Raw genomic sequence first — 19,382 nt, 5'->3', positions numbered from 1 at the left:
TCGCAAGATTAGATAGACTGCGCAGGCAAGTCAATTTTTACTATCTCTATAGAAGAGATGGTCAAAATTGACACTTAGCCAAAATCTCATATGGGGGGGGTCATTCTGACCCGATCGCACGCTTCAGTTTTTCGCAGCGTAGCGATCGGTTCAGAACCGCACCGGCGCACGGCTGCCCATCATTGCGCCACGATCACCTCTGCCTGATTGACAGGCAGAGGCGGTCGAAGGGCGGGAGGGGGCGAAACGGCGGCGTTTGGCAGCCGTTTTGTGGGCGCGGACCGGCCAACGCAGGCGTGGCTGGACCATGCGGGGAGTGGCCCGCAGCGGCTGCGTGACGTCACACGCAGCCGCTGCAGACCGGAGAGCGATGAGTAGCTCCCGGCCAGCACGCTAAAGCTGCGCTGGTCAGGAGCTACTCTTCAGTGCAAAGGCATCGCAGCTGTACGATGCCTTTGCACTTCTGCGGGGGAAGGGGGCGGGACTGACATGCGGGGCGGACTAGCCCTGTGCTGGGCGTCCCCCCACATGTCTGAGTTCATGATCGTAGCTGTGCTAAATTTAGCACAGCTACGATCAACTCGGAATGACCCTCCTAGTCAGTATCGCAAGCACATACTGAGTGTGCTTGCGATACTGACTATGTGCCGACCTAGCCCCTGTCGCATAGTGGGAATCGGGCATAGCCCGAATCTCACCATGTGTATGGGCCATTAGAAAGTTCAGGTTCCTATGTATTGGAACTTCCAGTTATTAATACTAAATTACACTTGCAATTTAAAATGATAGTGGGCTTCATTTATAAATGGGAAAAGTGTCCAGTCTCATAATCATTTTTCTCCAATCTACCTGCCTACTTTGCCAACTCATAAGTCGATACGGGTTCAGAATAATATCCCAGCTGTCAGGATCCCGGAGGTCAGGAGGCCGATGCCGGGATCCTGAAAGCCAGAATACCGACGGTAAGCGCATCGCGTCCCCTCGTGGGCTCGCTGAACTCGCCACGCTTTGGGCCCGGTGGCGACCTTTGGTCACCACAGAGTTATATTCCCCCTCAGCTGGTGGTGTGGACCACACCCTAGTGACCACCGGTAATTCACTGGGTGTCAGGATTTCGGCGTCTGTATCCTGACAGTAAGATTATTGCCTCCCGTAGATGCAGTATACAGCATACTTACTTATTTCTCTAACTGGTCTTAAAGAGGTGCTGGTAGCACCATTGACAGAATTATTCAACCAGCCATTAGCTACAGGAGTAATTCCAGAGGACTGGAAATGAGCAAATATAGTCCCACTGCACAAAAGTGGAGGCAAGGAAGAGGCAAACAACTACAGACCAGTGAGTTTTACATCAGTAGTAGGGAAATTGATGGAAACACTCTTAAAAGACAAAGTTGTAAATTATCTCAAATCCAGCAATTTACAGGATCCCAAACAGCATGGATTCACTGGGGGGAGCTCATGTCAAACAAATCTTATTGACTTTTTTGACTGTATGACTATGGTGATGTATAAAGGTGGAGCCGTGGATATAGCTTATCTAGACTTTAGTAAGGCTTTTGACACTGTTCCACATCGCAGACCGCTAAATAAACTTGAAAGCTTGGGATTGAATACTAGGATTATTGAATGGATAAGATCTTGGTTGCAGGATAGAAAACAGAGAGTTGTGATAAATGGAGTGCATTCACAGGAGGGAAATGTTACCAGTGGAGTACCCCAGGGATCTCTACTTGGACCAGTGCTTTTTAATATCTTTATTGGTTACATTGCAAATGGCATTAAAGGGAAAGTATGTCTTTTTGCAGATGACACAAAGGTATGCAACAGGGTAGACACACCAGGTGGGGTAAAATAAATGATTGAGGATCTAGGTAGCCTAGAGGAATGGTCAAGAGTGTGGCAATTACAGTGTAATGCCAAAAAATGCAAAATCATGCACTTGGGTCTCAAAAATCCAAAGTCTAAATATAGTATTAATGGCACTATACTGGAAACTACTGAGAAGGAAAGGGATCTAGGAGTCACTTTTTCAGGTGACTTAAAGGCAGGTAAGCAATGTAACAAAGCAGTGAGGAAGGCTAGTCAGATGTTTGGCTGCATTGGGAGAGGAATCAACAGCAGAAAGAAAGAAGTAATAATGCCACTGTATAGGTCATTGGTACAGCCTCATCTAGAATACTGTGTTCAGTTCTGGAGGCCATATCTTCAAAAGGATATTAATACATTATAGACTGTACAAAGAAGGGCAACTAAAATGGTGCATGGCCTACATCACAAAACATACCCAGAAAGACTAAGAAATCTAAATATGTATAGTTTGGAGGAGAGAAGGGAAAGGGGGGACATGATAGAAACTTTCAAATATATCAAGGGTTTTAACAAAGTCCAGGAGGGAAACATTCTCCAAATGAAGAGAAGCAATAGGACACGAGGACATGCACTGAGACTGGAAGGGGGGAGGTTCAGGAGAAATATGAGGAAAAATTACTTCACAGAAAGGGTAGTGGATAAGTGGAATAGCCTCCCATCAGAGGTTGTAGAGGCTAAGACAGTAGAGCGATTTAAACATGCATGGGATAGACATAAGGATATCCTTACAGAGAAATAAGGATCAAAAAAGGTTAGAGATAAAAATATGGTAAAAAAAAGGGGGGGGGCAGACTAGATAGGCCAAGTGGTTCTTATCTGCCGTCAAATTCTATGTTTCTATCTGGTCACCAGGAGATTTATTTAGTGTCTTATATAGCGCAACAAATTCCGTTGCTTTTTACAATTGGAAACAACAGTGCTAAAAGAAAACTGGGTAATAACGGTCACAGAGGTAGCATGAATTGCATTTAGGTTGCATCATGATGGGTAGGGCTGCATTAATGCATTTCATAGCAAATCGCATCACACCCCCCTAACTGAAGAAATGGTAAGATGCAGGAGGGACACCCAATATACCTCCTGAGCAGTGGCGAATTTTACCTATAGGCTGCAGGACTGCAGCCCCCCACAGTGATTTGATTAGTAGGATGAAAACCAGGATATTGTAATGCATAATCCCACACTGTATTAAGAACCAGGTTAGGGCAGTGTCCTGAAAACCTAGGGCTTGTTGCATTTGTATGAGAAGGGAATGGTTAACATTGTTAAATGCAGCAGAGAGATCCAGGAGAATTAGAAGAGAGTAATGCACTTTAGGCTCAGCAATGATCAGTTCTTATACCACCAGTCAGTGCCGTCTCTATTGAGTATTAGGAATGAAAGCCAGTCTGAAGTAGAGATGAGCGCCTGAAATTTTTCGGGTTTTGGTTTTGGGTTCGGTTCCGCGGCCGTGTTTTGGGTTCGAACGCGTTTTGGCAAAACCTCACCGAATTATTTTTGTCGGATTCGGGTGTGTTTTGGATTCGGGTGTTTTTTTCAAAAAACCCTAAAAAACAGCTTAAATCATAGAATTTGGGGGTAATTTTGATCCCAAAGTATTATTAACCTCAAAAAACATAATTTACACTCATTTTCAGCCTATTCTGAACACATCACACCTCACAATATTATTTTTAGTCCTAAAATTTGCACCGAGGTCGCTGTGTGAGTAAGATAAGCGACCCTAGTGGCCGACACAAACACCGGGCCCATCTAGGAGTGGCACTGCAGTGTCACGCAGGATGTCCCTTCCAAAAAACCCTCCCCAAACAGCACATGACGCAAAGAAAAAAAGAGGCGCAATGAGGTAGCTGTGTGAGTAAGATTAGCGACCCTAGTGGCCGACACAAACACCGGGCCCATCTAGGAGTGGCACTGCAGTGTCACGCAGGATGTCCCTTCCAAAAAACCCTCCCCAAACAGCACATGACGCAAAGAAAAAAAGAGGCGCAATGAGGTAGCTGACTGTGTGAGAAAGATAAGCGACCCTAGTGGCCGACACAAACACCGGGCCCATCTAGGAGTGGCACTGCAGTGTCACGCAGGATGGCCCTTCCAAAAAACCCTCCCCAAACAGCACATGACGCAAAGAAAAAAAGAGGCGCAATGAGGTAGCTGACTGTGTGAGTAAGATTAGCGACCCTAGTGGCCGACACAAACACCGGGCACATCTAGGAGTGGCACTGCAGTGTCACGCAGGATGTCCCTTCCAAAAAACCCTCCCCAAACAGCACATGACGCACAGAAAAAAAGAGGCGCAATGAGGTAGCTGTGTGAGTAAGATTAGCGACCCTAGTGGCCGACACAAACACCGGGCCCATCTAGGAGTGGCACTGCAGTGTCACGCAGGATGTCCCTTCCAAAAAACCCTCCCCAATCAGCACATGATGCAAAGAAAAAGAAAAGAAAAAAGAGGTGCAAGATGGAATTATCCTTGGGCCCTCCCACCCACCCTTATGTTGTATAAACAAAACAGGACATGCACACTTTAACCAACCCATCATTTCAGTGACAGGGTCTGCCACACGACTGTGACTGATATGACGGGTTGGTTTGGACCCCCCCCAAAAAAGAAGCAATTAATCTCTCCTTGCACAAACTGGCTCTACAGAGGCAAGATGTCCACCTCATCTTCACCCTCCGATATATCACCGTGTACATCCCCCTCCTCACAGATTATCAATTCGTCCCCACTGGAATCCACCATCTCAGCTCCCTGTGTACTTTGTGGAGGCAATTGCTGCTGGTCAATGTCTCCGCGGAGGAATTGATTATAATTCATTTTAATGAACATCATCTTCTCCACATTTTCTGGATGTAACCTCGTACGCCGATTGCTGACAAGGTGAGCGGCGGCACTAAACACTCTTTCGGAGTACACACTTGTGGGAGGGCAACTTAGGTAGAATAAAGCCAGTTTGTGCAAGGGCCTCCAAATTGCCTCTTTTTCCTGCCAGTATAAGTACGGACTGTGTGACGTGCCTACTTGGATGCGGTCACTCATATAATCCTCCACCATTCTATCAATGTTGAGAGAATCATATGCAGTGACAGTAGACGACATGTCCGTAATCGTTGTCAGGTCCTTCAGTCCGGACCAGATGTCAGCATCAGCAGTCGCTCCAGACTGCCCTGCATCACCGCCAGCGGGTGGGCTCGGAATTCTGAGCCTTTTCCTCGCACCCCCAGTTGCGGGAGAATGTGAAGGAGGAGATGTTGACAGGTCGCGTTCCGCTTGACTTGACAATTTTGTCACCAGCAGGTCTTTCAACCCCAGCAGACCTGTGTCTGCCGGAAAGAGAGATCCAAGGTAGGCTTTAAATCTAGGATCGAGCACGGTGGCCAAAATGTAGTGCTCTGATTTCAACAGATTGACCACCCGTGAATCCTTGTTAAGCGAATTAAGGGCTGCATCCACAAGTCCCACATGCCTAGCGGAATCGCTCCGTGTTAGCTCCTTCTTCAATGCCTCCAGCTTCTTCTGCAAAAGCCTGATGAGGGGAATGACCTGACTCAGGCTGGCAGTGTCTGAACTGACTTCACGTGTGGCAAGTTCAAAGGGCATCAGAACCTTGCACAACGTTGAAATCATTCTCCACTGCACTTGAGACAGGTGCATTCCACCTACTATATCGTGCTCAATTGTATAGGCTTGAATGGCCTTTTGCTGCTCCTCCAACCTCTGAAGCATATAGAGGGTTGAATTCCACCTCGTTACCACTTCTTGCTTCAGATGATGGCAGGGCAGGTTCAGTAGTTTTTGGTGGTGCTCCAGTTTTCTGTACGTGGTGCCTGTACGCCGAAAGTGTCCCGCAATTCTTCTGGCCACCGACAGCATCTCTTGCACGCCCCTGTCGTTTTTTTAAAAATTCTGCACCACCAAATTCAAGGTATGTGCAAAACATGGGACGTGCTGGAATTGGCCCAGATTTAATGCACACACAATATTGCTGGCGTTGTCCGATGCCACAAATCCACAGGAGAGTCCAATTGGGGTAAGCCATTCCGCGATGATCTTCCTCAGTTGCCGTAAGAGGTTTTCAGCTGTGTGCGTATTCTGGAAAGCGATGATACAAAGCGTAGCCTGCCTAGGAAAGAGTTGGCGTTTGCGAGATGCTGCTACTGGTGCCGCCGCTGCTGTTCTTGCGGCGGGAGTCCATACATCTACCCAGTGGGCTGTCACAGTCATATAGTCCTGACCCTGCCCTGCTCCACTTGTCCACATGTCCGTGGTTAAGTGGACATTGGGTACAGCTGCATTTTTTAGGACACTGGTGACTCTTTTTCTGAGGTCTGTGTACATTTTCGGTATCGCCTGCCTAGAGAAATGGAACCTAGATGGTATTTGGTACCGGGGACACAGTACCTCCAACAAGTCTCTAGTTGGCTCTGCAGTAATGATGGATACCGGAACCACGTTTCTCACCACCCAGGATGCCAAGGCCTCAGTTATCCGCTTTGCAGTAGGATGACTGCTGTGATATTTCATCTTCCTCGCAAAGGACTGTTGAACAGTCAATTGCTTACTGGAAGTAGTACAAGTGGGCTTACGACTTCCCCTCTGGGATGACCATCGACTCCCAGCGGCAACAACAGCAGCGCCAGCAGCAGTAGGCGTTACACGCAAGGATGCATCGGAGGAATCCCAGGCAGGAGAGGACTCGTCAGACTTGCCAGTGACATGGCCTGCAGGACTATTGGCATTCCTGGGGAAGGAGGAAATTGACACTGAGGGAGTTGGTGGGGTGGTTTGCGTGAGCTTGGTTACAAGAGGAAGGGATTTACTGGTCAGTGGACTGCTTCCGCTGTCACCCAAAGTTTTTGAACTTGTCACTGACTTATTATGAATGCGCTGCAGGTGACGTATAAGGGAGGATGTTCCGAGGTGGTTAACGTCCTTACCCCTACTTATTAGAGCTTGACAAAGGGAACACACGGCTTGACACCTGTTGTCCGCATTTCTGGTGAAATACCTCCACACCGAAGAGCTGATTTTTTTGGTATTTTCACCTGGCATGTCAACGGCCATATTCCTCCCACGGACAACAGGTGTCTCCCCGGGTGCCTGACTTAAACAAACCACCTCACCATCAGAATCCTCCTGGTCAATTTCCTCCCCAGCGCCAGCAACACCCATATCCTCCTCATCCTGGTGTACTTCAACACTGACATCTTCAATCTGACTATCAGGAACTGGACTGCGGGTGCTCCTTCCAGCACTTGCAGGGGGCGTGCAAATGGTGGAAGGCGCATGCTCTTCACCTCCAGTGTTGGGAAGGTCAGGCATCGCAACCGACACAATTGGACTCTCCTTGTGGATTTGGGATTTCGAAGAACGCACAGTTCTTTGCGGTGCTTTTGCCAGCTTGAGTCTTTTCATTTTTCTAGCGAGAGGCTGAGTGCTTCCATCCTCATGTGAAGCTGAACCACTAGCCATGAACATAGGCCAGGGCCTCAGCCGTTCCTTGCCACTCCGTGTGGTAAATGGCATATTGGCAAGTTTACGCTTCTCCTCCGACAATTTTATTTTAGGTTTTGGAGTCCTTTTTTTTCTGATATTTGGTGTTTTGGATTTGACATGCTCTGTACTATGACATTGGGCATCGGCCTTGGCAGACGACGTTGCTGGCATTTCATCGTCTCGGCCATGACTAGTGGCAGCAGCTTCAGCACGAGGTGGAAGTGGATCTTGATCTTTCCCTAATTTTGGAACCTCAACTTTTTTGTTCTCCATATTTTATAGGCAGAACTAAAAGGCACCTCAGGTAAACAATGGAGATGGATGGATTGGATACTAGTATTGGATACCTGCCGACTGCCGACACAGAGGTAGCCACAGCCGTGAACTACCGCACTGTACACTGGTTGATAAAGAGATAGTAGTATACTCGTAACAACTAGTATGACACTATGACGACGGTATAAAGAATGAAAAAAAAACCACGGTTAGGTGGTATATATTATAATAATAATACAATTATGGATGGACGGACTGCCTGCCGACTGCCGACACAGAGGTAGCCACAGCCGTGAACTACCGCACTGTACACTGGTTGATAAAGAGATAGTAGTATACTCGTAACAACTAGTATGACACTATGACGACGGTATAAAGAATGAAAAAAAAACCACGGTTAGGTGGTATATATTATAATAATAATACAATTATGGATGGACGGACTGCCTGCCGACTGCCGACACAGAGGTAGCCACAGCCGTGAACTACCGCACTGTACACTGGTTGATAAAGAGATAGTAGTATACTCGTAACAACTAGTATGACACTATGACGACGGTATAAAGAATGAAAAAAAAACCACGGTTAGGTGGTATATATTATAATAATAATACAATTATGGATGGACGGACTGCCTGCCGACTGCCGACACAGAGGTAGCCACAGCCGTGAACTACCGCACTGTACACTGGTTGATAAAGAGATAGTAGTATACTCGTAACAACTAGTATGACACTATGACGACGGTATAAAGAATGAAAAAAAAACCACGGTTAGGTGGTATATATTATAATAATAATACAATTATGGATGGACGGACTGCCTGCCGACTGCCGACACAGAGGTAGCCACAGCCGTGAACTACCGCACTGTACACTGGTTGATAAAGAGATAGTAGTATACTCGTAACAACTAGTATGACACTATGACGACGGTATAAAGAATGAAAAAAAAACCACGGTTAGGTGGTATATATTATAATAATAATACAATTATGGATGGACGGACTGCCTGCCGACTGCCGACACAGAGGTAGCCACAGCCGTGAACTACCGCACTGTACACTGGTTGATAAAGAGATAGTAGTATACTCGTAACAACTAGTATGACACTATGACGACGGTATAAAGAATGAAAAAAAAACCACGGTTAGGTGGTATATATTATAATAATAATACAATTATGGATGGACGGACTGCCTGCCGACTGCCGACACAGAGGTAGCCACAGCCGTGAACTACCGCACTGTACACTGGTTGATAAAGAGATAGTAGTATACTCGTAACAACTAGTATGACACTATGACGACGGTATAAAGAATGAAAAAAAAACCACGGTTAGGTGGTATATATTATAATAATAATACAATTATGGATGGACGGACTGCCTGCCGACTGCCGACACAGAGGTAGCCACAGCCGTGAACTACCGCACTGTACACTGGTTGATAAAGAGATAGTAGTATACTCGTAACAACTAGTATGACACTATGACGACGGTATAAAGAATGAAAAAAAAACCACGGTTAGGTGGTATATATTATAATAATAATACAATTATGGATGGACGGACTGCCTGCCGACTGCCGACACAGAGGTAGCCACAGCCGTGAACTACCGCACTGTACACTGGTTGATAAAGAGATAGTAGTATACTCGTAACAACTAGTATGACACTATGACGACGGTATAAAGAATGAAAAAAAAACCACGGTTAGGTGGTATATATTATAATAATAATACAATTATGGATGGACGGACTGCCTGCCGACTGCCGACACAGAGGTAGCCACAGCCGTGAACTACCGCACTGTACACTGGTTGATAAAGAGATAGTAGTATACTCGTAACAACTAGTATGACACTATGACGACGGTATAAAGAAAGAAAAAAAAATACCACGGTTAGGTGGTATATATTGTAATACAATTATGGATGGACGGACTGCCTGCCGAGTTCCGACTGCCGACACAGAGGTAGCCACAGCCGTGAACTACCGCACTGTACTGTGTCTGCTGCTAATATAGACTGGTTGATAAAGAGATAGTATACAATACATACAACAATATACTACTATACTGGTGGTCAGGCACTGGTCACCACTAGTCACACTGGCAGTGGCACTCCTGCAGCAAAAGTGTGCACTGTTTAATTTTAAATTAATATAATATTATGTACTCCTGGGGGCTCCTGCTATAACAACCTGCAGTGCTCCCCAGTCTCCCCCACAATTATTATAAGCTTTGCCTTTTATACATTGATGTGCAGCACACTGGGCTGAGCTGAGTGCACACAGACTGAGTCACACTGTGTGACTGGCTGCTGCTGTGTATCGTTTTTTTTCAGGCAGAGAACGGATATAGCAGAGAACGGATATATTAAAATAAATAAAAGTTAACTAACAACAACTGCACTGGTCACTGTGGTAAACTCTGTCTGACTCTGCACAATCTCTCTCTCTCTTCTAATCTAATTTCTAATGGAGAGGACGCCAGCCACGTCCTCTCCCTATCAATCTCAATGCACGTGTGAAAATGGCGGCGACGCGCGGCTCCTTATATAGAATCCGAGTCTCGCGAGAATCCGACAGCGTCATGATGACGTTCGGGCGCGCTCGGGTTAACCGAGCAAGGCGGGAGGATCCGAGTCTGCTCGGACCCGTGAAAAAAACATGAGGTTCGTGCGGGTTCGGTTTCAGAGAAACCGAACCCGCTCATCTCTAGTCTGAAGTGGGTCCAATAAATTGTGCGAGTTGTGGAATCATGGAAGTACATGTGGGTGACCCACTTCAGATCTTGCATTTCTGCTCAGACATTTGTTATGCCGCCAGGGGCAGCCATTTTGTGAACTAAACCATTATTCCTGTGAATGTGGCTACCTGTATCACTACACCAGTGGCATCACTAAAAGTGCAATGCAGAATTCAGGCATACAGTACGAGCGTGCCGTTGTTTCTGCTATGTGATAGATGTATAATTGAAGTGCTTCTTATATAATACAATTTAGGAAAGGCTAACTTTATATATATATATATATATATATATATATATATATATATATATATATATATATATATTCTTATATTTAAAAACCGTTTTTGTCATTTTTATCAATACAGAAAGCAATTCGCCCTCACAGCCTGCCAAACCATCGTTTCTTGAGTATTTTGAGAAGAATGAGAACCAGTTCGGAACACCAGAAAAGAAAATAACAGCACAAACTCCAGATTCCTCTGAATGGAAAATACCTCTTAACGGAGACTACAGCTTTGTAAGTGCCCTGATAGATATGGTATGGGTGCAGGAAAATGTGTGTTTTGCTGTTACTAGCAAGAATGATGACCCATTTTTAGTGTAGTACATGGCCCACAGTGTATTCTCACATGAACCCTAATCCTGCCTAGTCCCGTCTTCATCATTTATCAGTCCTGACCATTTAGCCGATAACTCCACCTTTATTCAGATTTCACATAATATTTTTATGGGTTACATATACATTTTACAGATTACAAGCCAGTATACATGGCTGTCTGCAGTAGAAGAGTGCAGCCATGGCTATATTATGTAGAGTTATGCAGCATTTATAATTATCTTGTGGTTGCAGAATGAATGAGTATAGTAAGAAAATTAGCTGTGGAGATTCCTCACCATCTGTTTATCATCCTGCCTCTGCCTATGTGGAACCTGCTTAGATTGCGAAACATTGTAGCAAGAAAAAGCAAAATAACAAAGATGAATAATAATAAAATAAAAGATTTGTCTTATTTTGTTGTGTTGAAATGCTTAGGGGCGTAGCCAGAACTTTGTGGGATCCATAGCAACATTTTGATGGGGCCCCTATACCAATGCTTCTAGAGAAAAAACTCTCCACAGCAGCTGTTCATTTTATGCCCCATGATCGTGCCCTTATTTGCTATATGAACCATAGTAAATTAGTAGTGCCCTAGTTCATATTATGTTTCATTGCAGGGCTGGCAGTACACATTATGCAGCACAGTATCCCCAATTCATATTATGACACACAGTGTCCCCAATGATGTAAAATTATGCCACACTATAACTAGTGCCTCCACATCATATTGTGCCACATTACAGTGCTCCAGTGCATATTATGTTACATTATAATACCCTCCAGTTCATTTTATATCACAAATTCGATGAGCAGGTCCAGGGGCCTACCTACATATATTGTAGGCCCCAAAGCAAAATGTAAGGGCCTCTGTATCTACCAATGGTGAGAAAAGTATATAACAGATGTCACTGTTACAAGGGAAGGTGGGCCTCTTTCAGCTCTGGGCCCCATAGCAGCTACACTCCCTGCACCTATGCTAGCTACGCGCATGGAAATGCTATATTGTAAGATGTGTGCTGCTAGAATAATACTTGTTGGGTCAATCAAAATCTGATACAAATGTATTTACATCAGTGGGAGCATCTGGGCAATATATTCAGCTGTTGCTACACACAAGAGCATGCATGGTGTAGTCGGTCAACCGGAAGGGTGTCTATGTCTATGTCGTCCATTGTTTGATTCACCCAGTCCGTCCAGGTTTTAGGTATACCATGGCTCAGCACAGGTGGCTAAATCAAATTGACTAAGGTGTTAATTAAGTCACCCGTGGCCAAGCATGGATACATTTAAAACCTGGACCGTTGGGGTGCCTTGAGGACCGCGTTTGGGAGCCTCTGACTTAGCTGACAATTCAGCCTCTAATATGTCAGCATGGGTAAGTTATTAATAACAACATTAGGTAATCTATGACACATACAATGCAGATGTTCATGGAGGAGAATGATATTTTGCTAATACACATCCATTGAAACCTGCTAAAAAGTGGCACTGCGTATGTGTCCAGAAGGTGGGCTTACTAAGCTGCAGCAGCGATTCAGGTGCTTGCAGAGATAATCGTATAGGCACTGTATGGTGTGTTACTGAGCATAAAGGTGCAAGCAGAGATATTATGGGAGTGTCGCGGGTGTGGCGGTGAAAGCGGTTGCATACAGAGACACACAAGAGGCCATAATCTGACACAGCAACTGCACCTGCCACAGGGTTGGTTCAAGTTCCTATGGTGCGACTAATGTTTGTGTCTTTGTGCACCAGATGGTAAAGTGGCATCTCAGGCCTTACACAATCATATGCACAGATGTACACCGGGGCGGGGCTTTGTAGCAGCAACAGCGTAAAGCCGGAAGACGGGACTGAGGCACACAACAGCTGCTTCTGCCACTCAGCCCGGCATCTCCCTTTGGGAAGTGCTAAATATAATTTACAGAGATATAATGAGAGCAGCTTAGATACTGAAGTGTAGCAAAGCTCTGAAGAAATGTATTTCCATTCAATACCATGATTAATAGAATTGTTCTCAGATCGTTACCTCCACAACCATTAAGCTATTCTATACGTTTCTCTGAAACTTCCTGAGATTCCTGGAAAACAATGGGATATATGAGAACCTAAACATTATTATCTTAGGCATAGGAGCAAATTCTGTAATCAGATATAGGTGATGTAATCCACGATCAATACATTGTAAAGGCTTTATTCTGCACTTCAGCACAATACGTGCTGCCATTTCTTTTGTTTTCACTCTATTTGAAATCAATCAGGTTAATTTTAAACATAATACAAGAATGGATTGTCCCAATGTCAAGTGAAAGTCACAGTAATAGCCGCACATTCCACTCCACTATCAGCGGCACATATAAAGGACAATCATCACCTGCACTCCATTACTGCACTTATCTTGGCTATATCAGTATGCATCAGTATGCAGACTGTGCAAATCACTAAGACTCAGTCACCTCACTGAGGTACTTTGTGATGTCACTGCTTCCTAGGGAAGTGATAGGCTACACATTCATAGAGGCTTATGCCATTAGAGCTTATGCAGAGGTGGGAGCAGAAACAAATAAAATAAAAAAGCAGCAGCGAGTATGTACCTTGGCACAAACATGTTGCACTGCAGGTGGGGCAGATATAAAATGTGACAAGAAATTTAGGATTGGAAAGGGGGGTGTGATAGCTCCATTCTAAATATCAGTGTAAACACAATACTGTACAATATTTGTTGGGTACATACAAAAGTATTAAGTATTTTGCCTACATGCCAAAAATAAATAAAATATGATTTGCACCCCATGCTTTGCAGCTCTTGTTTTTCATTCACTGTAATCCTAGATAAACACCATTGTGTGTATCTGAGGGGTGCTGTTTAATACATTAGGAAACCACATACTGTAGTTTTATGTTTAGGTGAGCCCATAAAAATGACTATACATTTGTTCTGCATAGTTTTTATTACACTAATTTAGATTATATATATATTTTTTAAATTAAATAAGTTGTCCACATTTGGACAACACAAGCTATTTACATTGGCAAAATGCTGTGTAGTTCTTCAATGCTGATACCCATGATTTTGCTAATTAATTTCTCCTTCTCTTGATACCTGCAGTTCAGTTGCACCAATGAAGAAAAAGGCTATTGATATGGAATTACATTCCTGAGGCCACTCTCCATATAAACACACACTTTTTCTATTATAGAATTTTAATCATGACAGCTCCTACTTATGCCAACTAAGACGGGTTTTTTTTTTTTTTTTTTGGGGGGGGGGGGGGGAGTTGTAAACTCACCTCCTTTTCATTGACCTTTGTTTTATAATTACATCCTGCTGTCCGCAATTTTTTCATGCCAGGGCATAGATTTAATACAGCTTAGTGGTTGTGTTATATCGGATTCTAGCTATCATTCTCTGTTGCATTCTAGAAAATCATGGAGAGAATCTGATTGGTTGCTTCGAGCAACACCTACACCTGTCTTTTTTATTAAATGGGGGTAAATATTAAATGTACCCCCAGGTGTGTAAAGTATGTATGTACGGTAGACTGTATTGTCTATATTCAGGGGTATGAATTTGTAGGTTCAGTGTAACCTGGATCTAATAGCAGATATGTGAGGCCATTTCTGGCTCTTCAAGTGATTTGAGACAGATCTCCCCTGTAGGCTTTCTTGGAAGTTCCTGATGATGTCATTGTTATTATGGAATATTTATTTTCATCAATGCATAGGCTTTTACCAAATTTTCCTCTCCGGGAGAAACCTGGAGAGGAGTAGAAGGTGAGCAGTGATGAGGGCCAAGTCTGGACAAATTGCTCATTAGGCTCCACCCCCTTGCAGTAAAATAACACTGTTTGCATAGGGGACGGGACTATAATGATGCAATTACAACAGAATTGCATCATTAGGCTCCGCCTCCTCTGATGGACCGGATATACAAGGTATTTATCTCCCCCATTCTGCCCACTTCACTAGGAAGTATATTAATTATATAGCTGTAGATGCAATTACAGCAAAAGATAGTAAAGTGGTTGCAGCAGCGTGCATCTCAAATCAGCTGCTGCAAACAATAATAATATCACCCCAAAACATTATGGGTGAGATTCAAATGACATATTTCCCAATTTCCTTCTAAAATGATCTCCGTTATTGCGCATATTGCGCCCATAGTGATCAGGTTTAGTTGTGTAAAGGGTTGGGTGCCTCCATACTCCGGAGTTAGCAAGCTGAAATAATGATACCACGCCCCTGAGGACAGAAACAGAATGGGTGTGAAAAGGGGTGAAAAGAATTGAATCTCCCCCTATGTATGCCATCACAAAGTCATATTATAACAAAGAGGTAATACCTCATAAATCAGTGTCTGTCACCTGGATTTCCCCTTCTGCCAAGTGTTAATTGATGTTTCTGTTCCTCCCAGTTAAAAGACTGGAGTGTGGCCGACCTGCGGATGAGACTAAGTGCACTGGATCCAATGATGGAACGGGAAATTGAGGAAATTCATCAAAAGTACCAGTCAAAGCGGCAGCCCATTCTGGAAGCCATTGAATCAAAGAAACGCAGACAGCAAAACTTTTAAAGGCATTTCCACCATGATTAGACTTCAATCTATTTTTTTGAAACATTTTTGTATTTTTATATAGTTAAATATTTTATATTTTGCAGAGACCTCTTATTAGAATGTATGGAGTCCAATAAGAATAAACTAAATCTTTGTTTATTCAGTTAAGCTACATAAGATTGCTACTTCAAACAAGAAAATATGCAAGGCGCTTTTGTTGCTACAGGGAAATTCCGACTTGAACAACATTTAATGAATAAACGTATTTTACTATTCCAAATATTCAAAATGAAACGACAAACACACAAACAACAAAACATTAATAATGATCCACTTATTCTGTAATATGGAGAATCCTCAAGCTGCAGTTATCGATGGGTCAAGCCTTGGAAAGTGATGAATAGCACGGTGATAACCAGCCAACCAGCTCCTACCTGTCATTTTTCAAACACAGCCTGTAACATTGAAGTTAGGAGCTGATTGGTTGGTACTTTATCACCGTGCTATTTATCACTCTCCAAGGCTTGATAAATGGGGGTCACTATATTGTATAGATTTTTTATAATGTTCTTCAGATTTTCTCTGATGTGTGTCAAACAGTGAGTTTATTAGACACAATGGGGGAGATTCAATTGTTTGAAAAGTCAGTTGGGAGTCTGTTTTTTCCTATGTAATAGGAAAAAAACAGACACCCAACCGACTTTTCAAACATTTGAATTCCCCCCAATGCCTCCGTTCTGCGTGGAGCTAGATTTCTGTTGGCGCAAGCCAATTTGAATTGACCGCCTCCTTGTAGACATGGTAAGTCTCCGTAAGTTAATACAAGAACGGAGTCATAATCAAAACATTAAATATGACAGCTTAGATATCACAACAATACAACTCACTTATTGATCATACATTGGGATATCTCAGTCTGTTCCTTGACTCATTTCTCTGGGTTCTGGTTTCAGTAATACTTAGTTAATGTACCTCTGTGAGGAGCCTAAAATATCCTTCATCACCAAGCATATGCACCCCAAGCTACGTAACCAGGGACACTTTCTCTCTCACCACACCCACACTTTGTATAGTGGCCACCCCCCAGTTCCTACAGGCAACCCTGGCAATTCAGTACTGTGCTTTAAAAATAGGACTGTGATGGGTATAATAATTTGATAAGAGTATGTTCACTTTAAAAATAAAGTAAAATGGGTGGTTGCCATGCCTAAATGTTCTAAATTACAAATTCTCTCTTTGCAAAGTATACTATTTAGTGCCTTTTGCATACGAGACACCAACGGCGGGATATAATGGAGTCCGAGATCGCTGGAGGCGCATTCGCTTACAAGGCATATTTTTGCTTTGTAAGTCAGTGCTCCTTTAAAAAAAAAGTCAGAGATTGGCTGGTATCCCGCACGTCCGCCGATCTCGGACTCCATTACATCCTGCCACAAGGTTCCATTTTAGCTGTGAACTATCTCCAAGTTGTCACTGTGGCAAATCTTTATTGTGGGTTTTGTTTACAAAATATAGAAGGGATTCAAATATATCTGATTTTGTTTCTTTTTCCCCCTGAAATAAAAGTGGAGATACAATCTGCATTGTATTGAAGTTACCGTTTGTATCTCCATTTATCCTGCCAATGCAAAAGGGTTCAATTCTGTTCGCTGTTAGCATGCACATCCTCATTGCTCTCATATAATGGCCTCTATATACTGCAATGTAATATCCTCTATATACAGAGGTTGATATGTCCACAGTGTATCCATATTTCATACTTAAATGCTGAATATTTTTGATTCAGTACTTTTCATGAGATCTGAACCTTGTATTAATCTGCCTATAAATAATGTACAGTGCCTACATTACAATAGTGAAACATCTGTTCTCTATCTAATCTCCTTTTTCAGTATACAAAAAGGCTGTTCTTCCATCCTTTCATGCTAAATCAGTTACAGATATTTATTTAAAACAAATGTATTTCATTTATCTCAGTCTATATTCTTCATAAATTATATTTATCACTTGATCATTTTGTTCCAGAACTGAGACTATAGTAGGAAGATAAGGGTAGATGCAATTCCTGAATATAATACATTCAGTGCCGGTCTGCTCCGGTAAAAATGGGACCTCTTTCCTTTGCTCATAGGTTTTATGTTAAAAACAAAAGCAACTCAACTTAATATGATGGATTGAACAAACCACAATGCCAGCTGCCATTTCTTAATGCACCAAGCCACTCTATACTTTATGGGAATCCTATAAAAAAAATCTGAAAATAGAGTCCAAATCCATTAAGCTCATTATGAACATATAAGTCAATTGTTATTTAATAAAACAAGAAGTGATTTGTGATAGTTCAAAAACAAAAAAAGTACATTGACCGAGAAGAAGCAACAAATACCTAGGAAAGTCTCCCACTAAAATGAAGCGGACAGATAGTAATAATAGTACTTTATATAACTATTGTATGCAACTACTGTATAATTTACTGCTGATGTCTTTTTAAGGAATCTATAAGGTCAAATAAAGGAACTGTAAGGCTTATGGCTCCCATGCACATTAAGTATTCTATTTCTGTGTAGTGCTGGTTAGGGTCCTAACACTGTTTAATCTGTTGCACCAAACTCAGACTTCATAAGCCAAATGTAATAGAGTGAGAGTTTCAAAAAGTGAGAGATTTGGTAAGGTTTTGCAGTGTTTTTTAAAGTGGCAATCATTTACACAGCAAGATCAACCTGGTTTTGCAGTGTAAATGATTGCCGCTTTAAAAAACACTGAAAAACCTTACCAAATCTCTCACTTTTTGAAACTCTCACTATTACATTTGGCCCCATAACTCAGATAGTGGCCACCAAATATATTCTATCTTTAGTCAGGAACTTGTAATACTAATATGCTTAACAGGTAATGTCAATCTCTGCTGTCACAACATTGAAGTCAAGACGTGCCAGTGCTGGTATTGATGCGAATAATCTTAAACAGGGGTGTAACAGCAGAGAGTGACAAAAACTGCTAAGCTTCAATAACAAGGATGCAATGAATTCCTGATTATAATAAATGTATAAGTAACCCCAGCCTTGGGAGTCCAAAATGCTATATACATTAGGTCAAGCCAGATGAATAAGTTTCTTTCATTGACTAACTACAATTACCAGCATACCCAATCAGCTGTCTGGTGGAGCATGCTGGGACTTGTAGTTTCACAATACCAGGAGAACAACAGGTTGTCCAGGTCTGTACTATGTGCTACACACTACACCCACTTTCTCATACGTCCTAGAGGATGCTGGGGATGCTTCAAGAACCATGGGGTATAGACGGGATCTGCCGGAGACATGGGCACACTATAAGACTTTGTATGGGTGTGAACTGGCTCCTCCCTCTATGCCCCTCCTCCAGACTCCAGTTAGATTATGTGCCCAGTGAGACTGGATGCACACTGAGGAGCTCTCCAGAGTTTCTCAGAAAAATACTTTTATTAGGTTTGTTATTTTCAGGGAGACCTGCTGGCAACAGGCTCCCTGCATTGTGGGACTGAGGGGAGAGAAGCAGACCTACTTCTTCTAAGTTCAAGGGCTCTGCTTCTTAGGCTACTGGACACCATTAGCTCCAGAGGGTTCGATCACTTAGTACGCCTAGCTGCTTGTTCGCAGAGCCGCGCCGTCACCCCCCTCACAGAGCCAGAAGACAGAAGCCGGGTGAGTATGAGAAGATCAGAAGACTTTAGTGACGGCAGAAGATGGCGTTTGAGGTACCGCGCAGTGGCCGTGCTGCGCGCCATGCTCCCACACAGATCACGGCACTGCAGGGCAGAAGTCTCTCTGTGTCTCTCTGGCAGGCTTTATTG

The 19,382-nt window shown here is 43.2% G+C and overlaps 1 protein-coding gene across 1 annotated transcript in view; it reads left to right on the top strand.

Moving 5' to 3' along the window:
- STK4 (serine/threonine kinase 4) overlaps positions 1-18,098 on the top strand; it is a 145,129-nt gene extending 127,031 nt beyond the window's left edge. Inside the window, exons 10-11 of the mRNA XM_063959581.1 lie at positions 10,766-10,917; positions 15,410-18,098. Coding sequence (XP_063815651.1) covers positions 10,766-10,917; positions 15,410-15,568 — 311 coding nt within the window. The 3' untranslated portion in view covers positions 15,569-18,098. The remainder of the gene's footprint in view (positions 1-10,765; positions 10,918-15,409) is intronic.
- Positions 18,099-19,382: the final 1,284 nt, after the last annotated feature.

This window comes from Pseudophryne corroboree, chromosome 3 (genome assembly GCF_028390025.1).
Source record: "Pseudophryne corroboree isolate aPseCor3 chromosome 3, aPseCor3.hap2, whole genome shotgun sequence".
NCBI classification, from domain to species: Eukaryota; Metazoa; Chordata; class Amphibia; order Anura; family Myobatrachidae; genus Pseudophryne; species Pseudophryne corroboree.
Note: the sequence above shows the minus strand (reverse complement) of the source record. Positions and strands in the feature narration are given on the sequence as shown.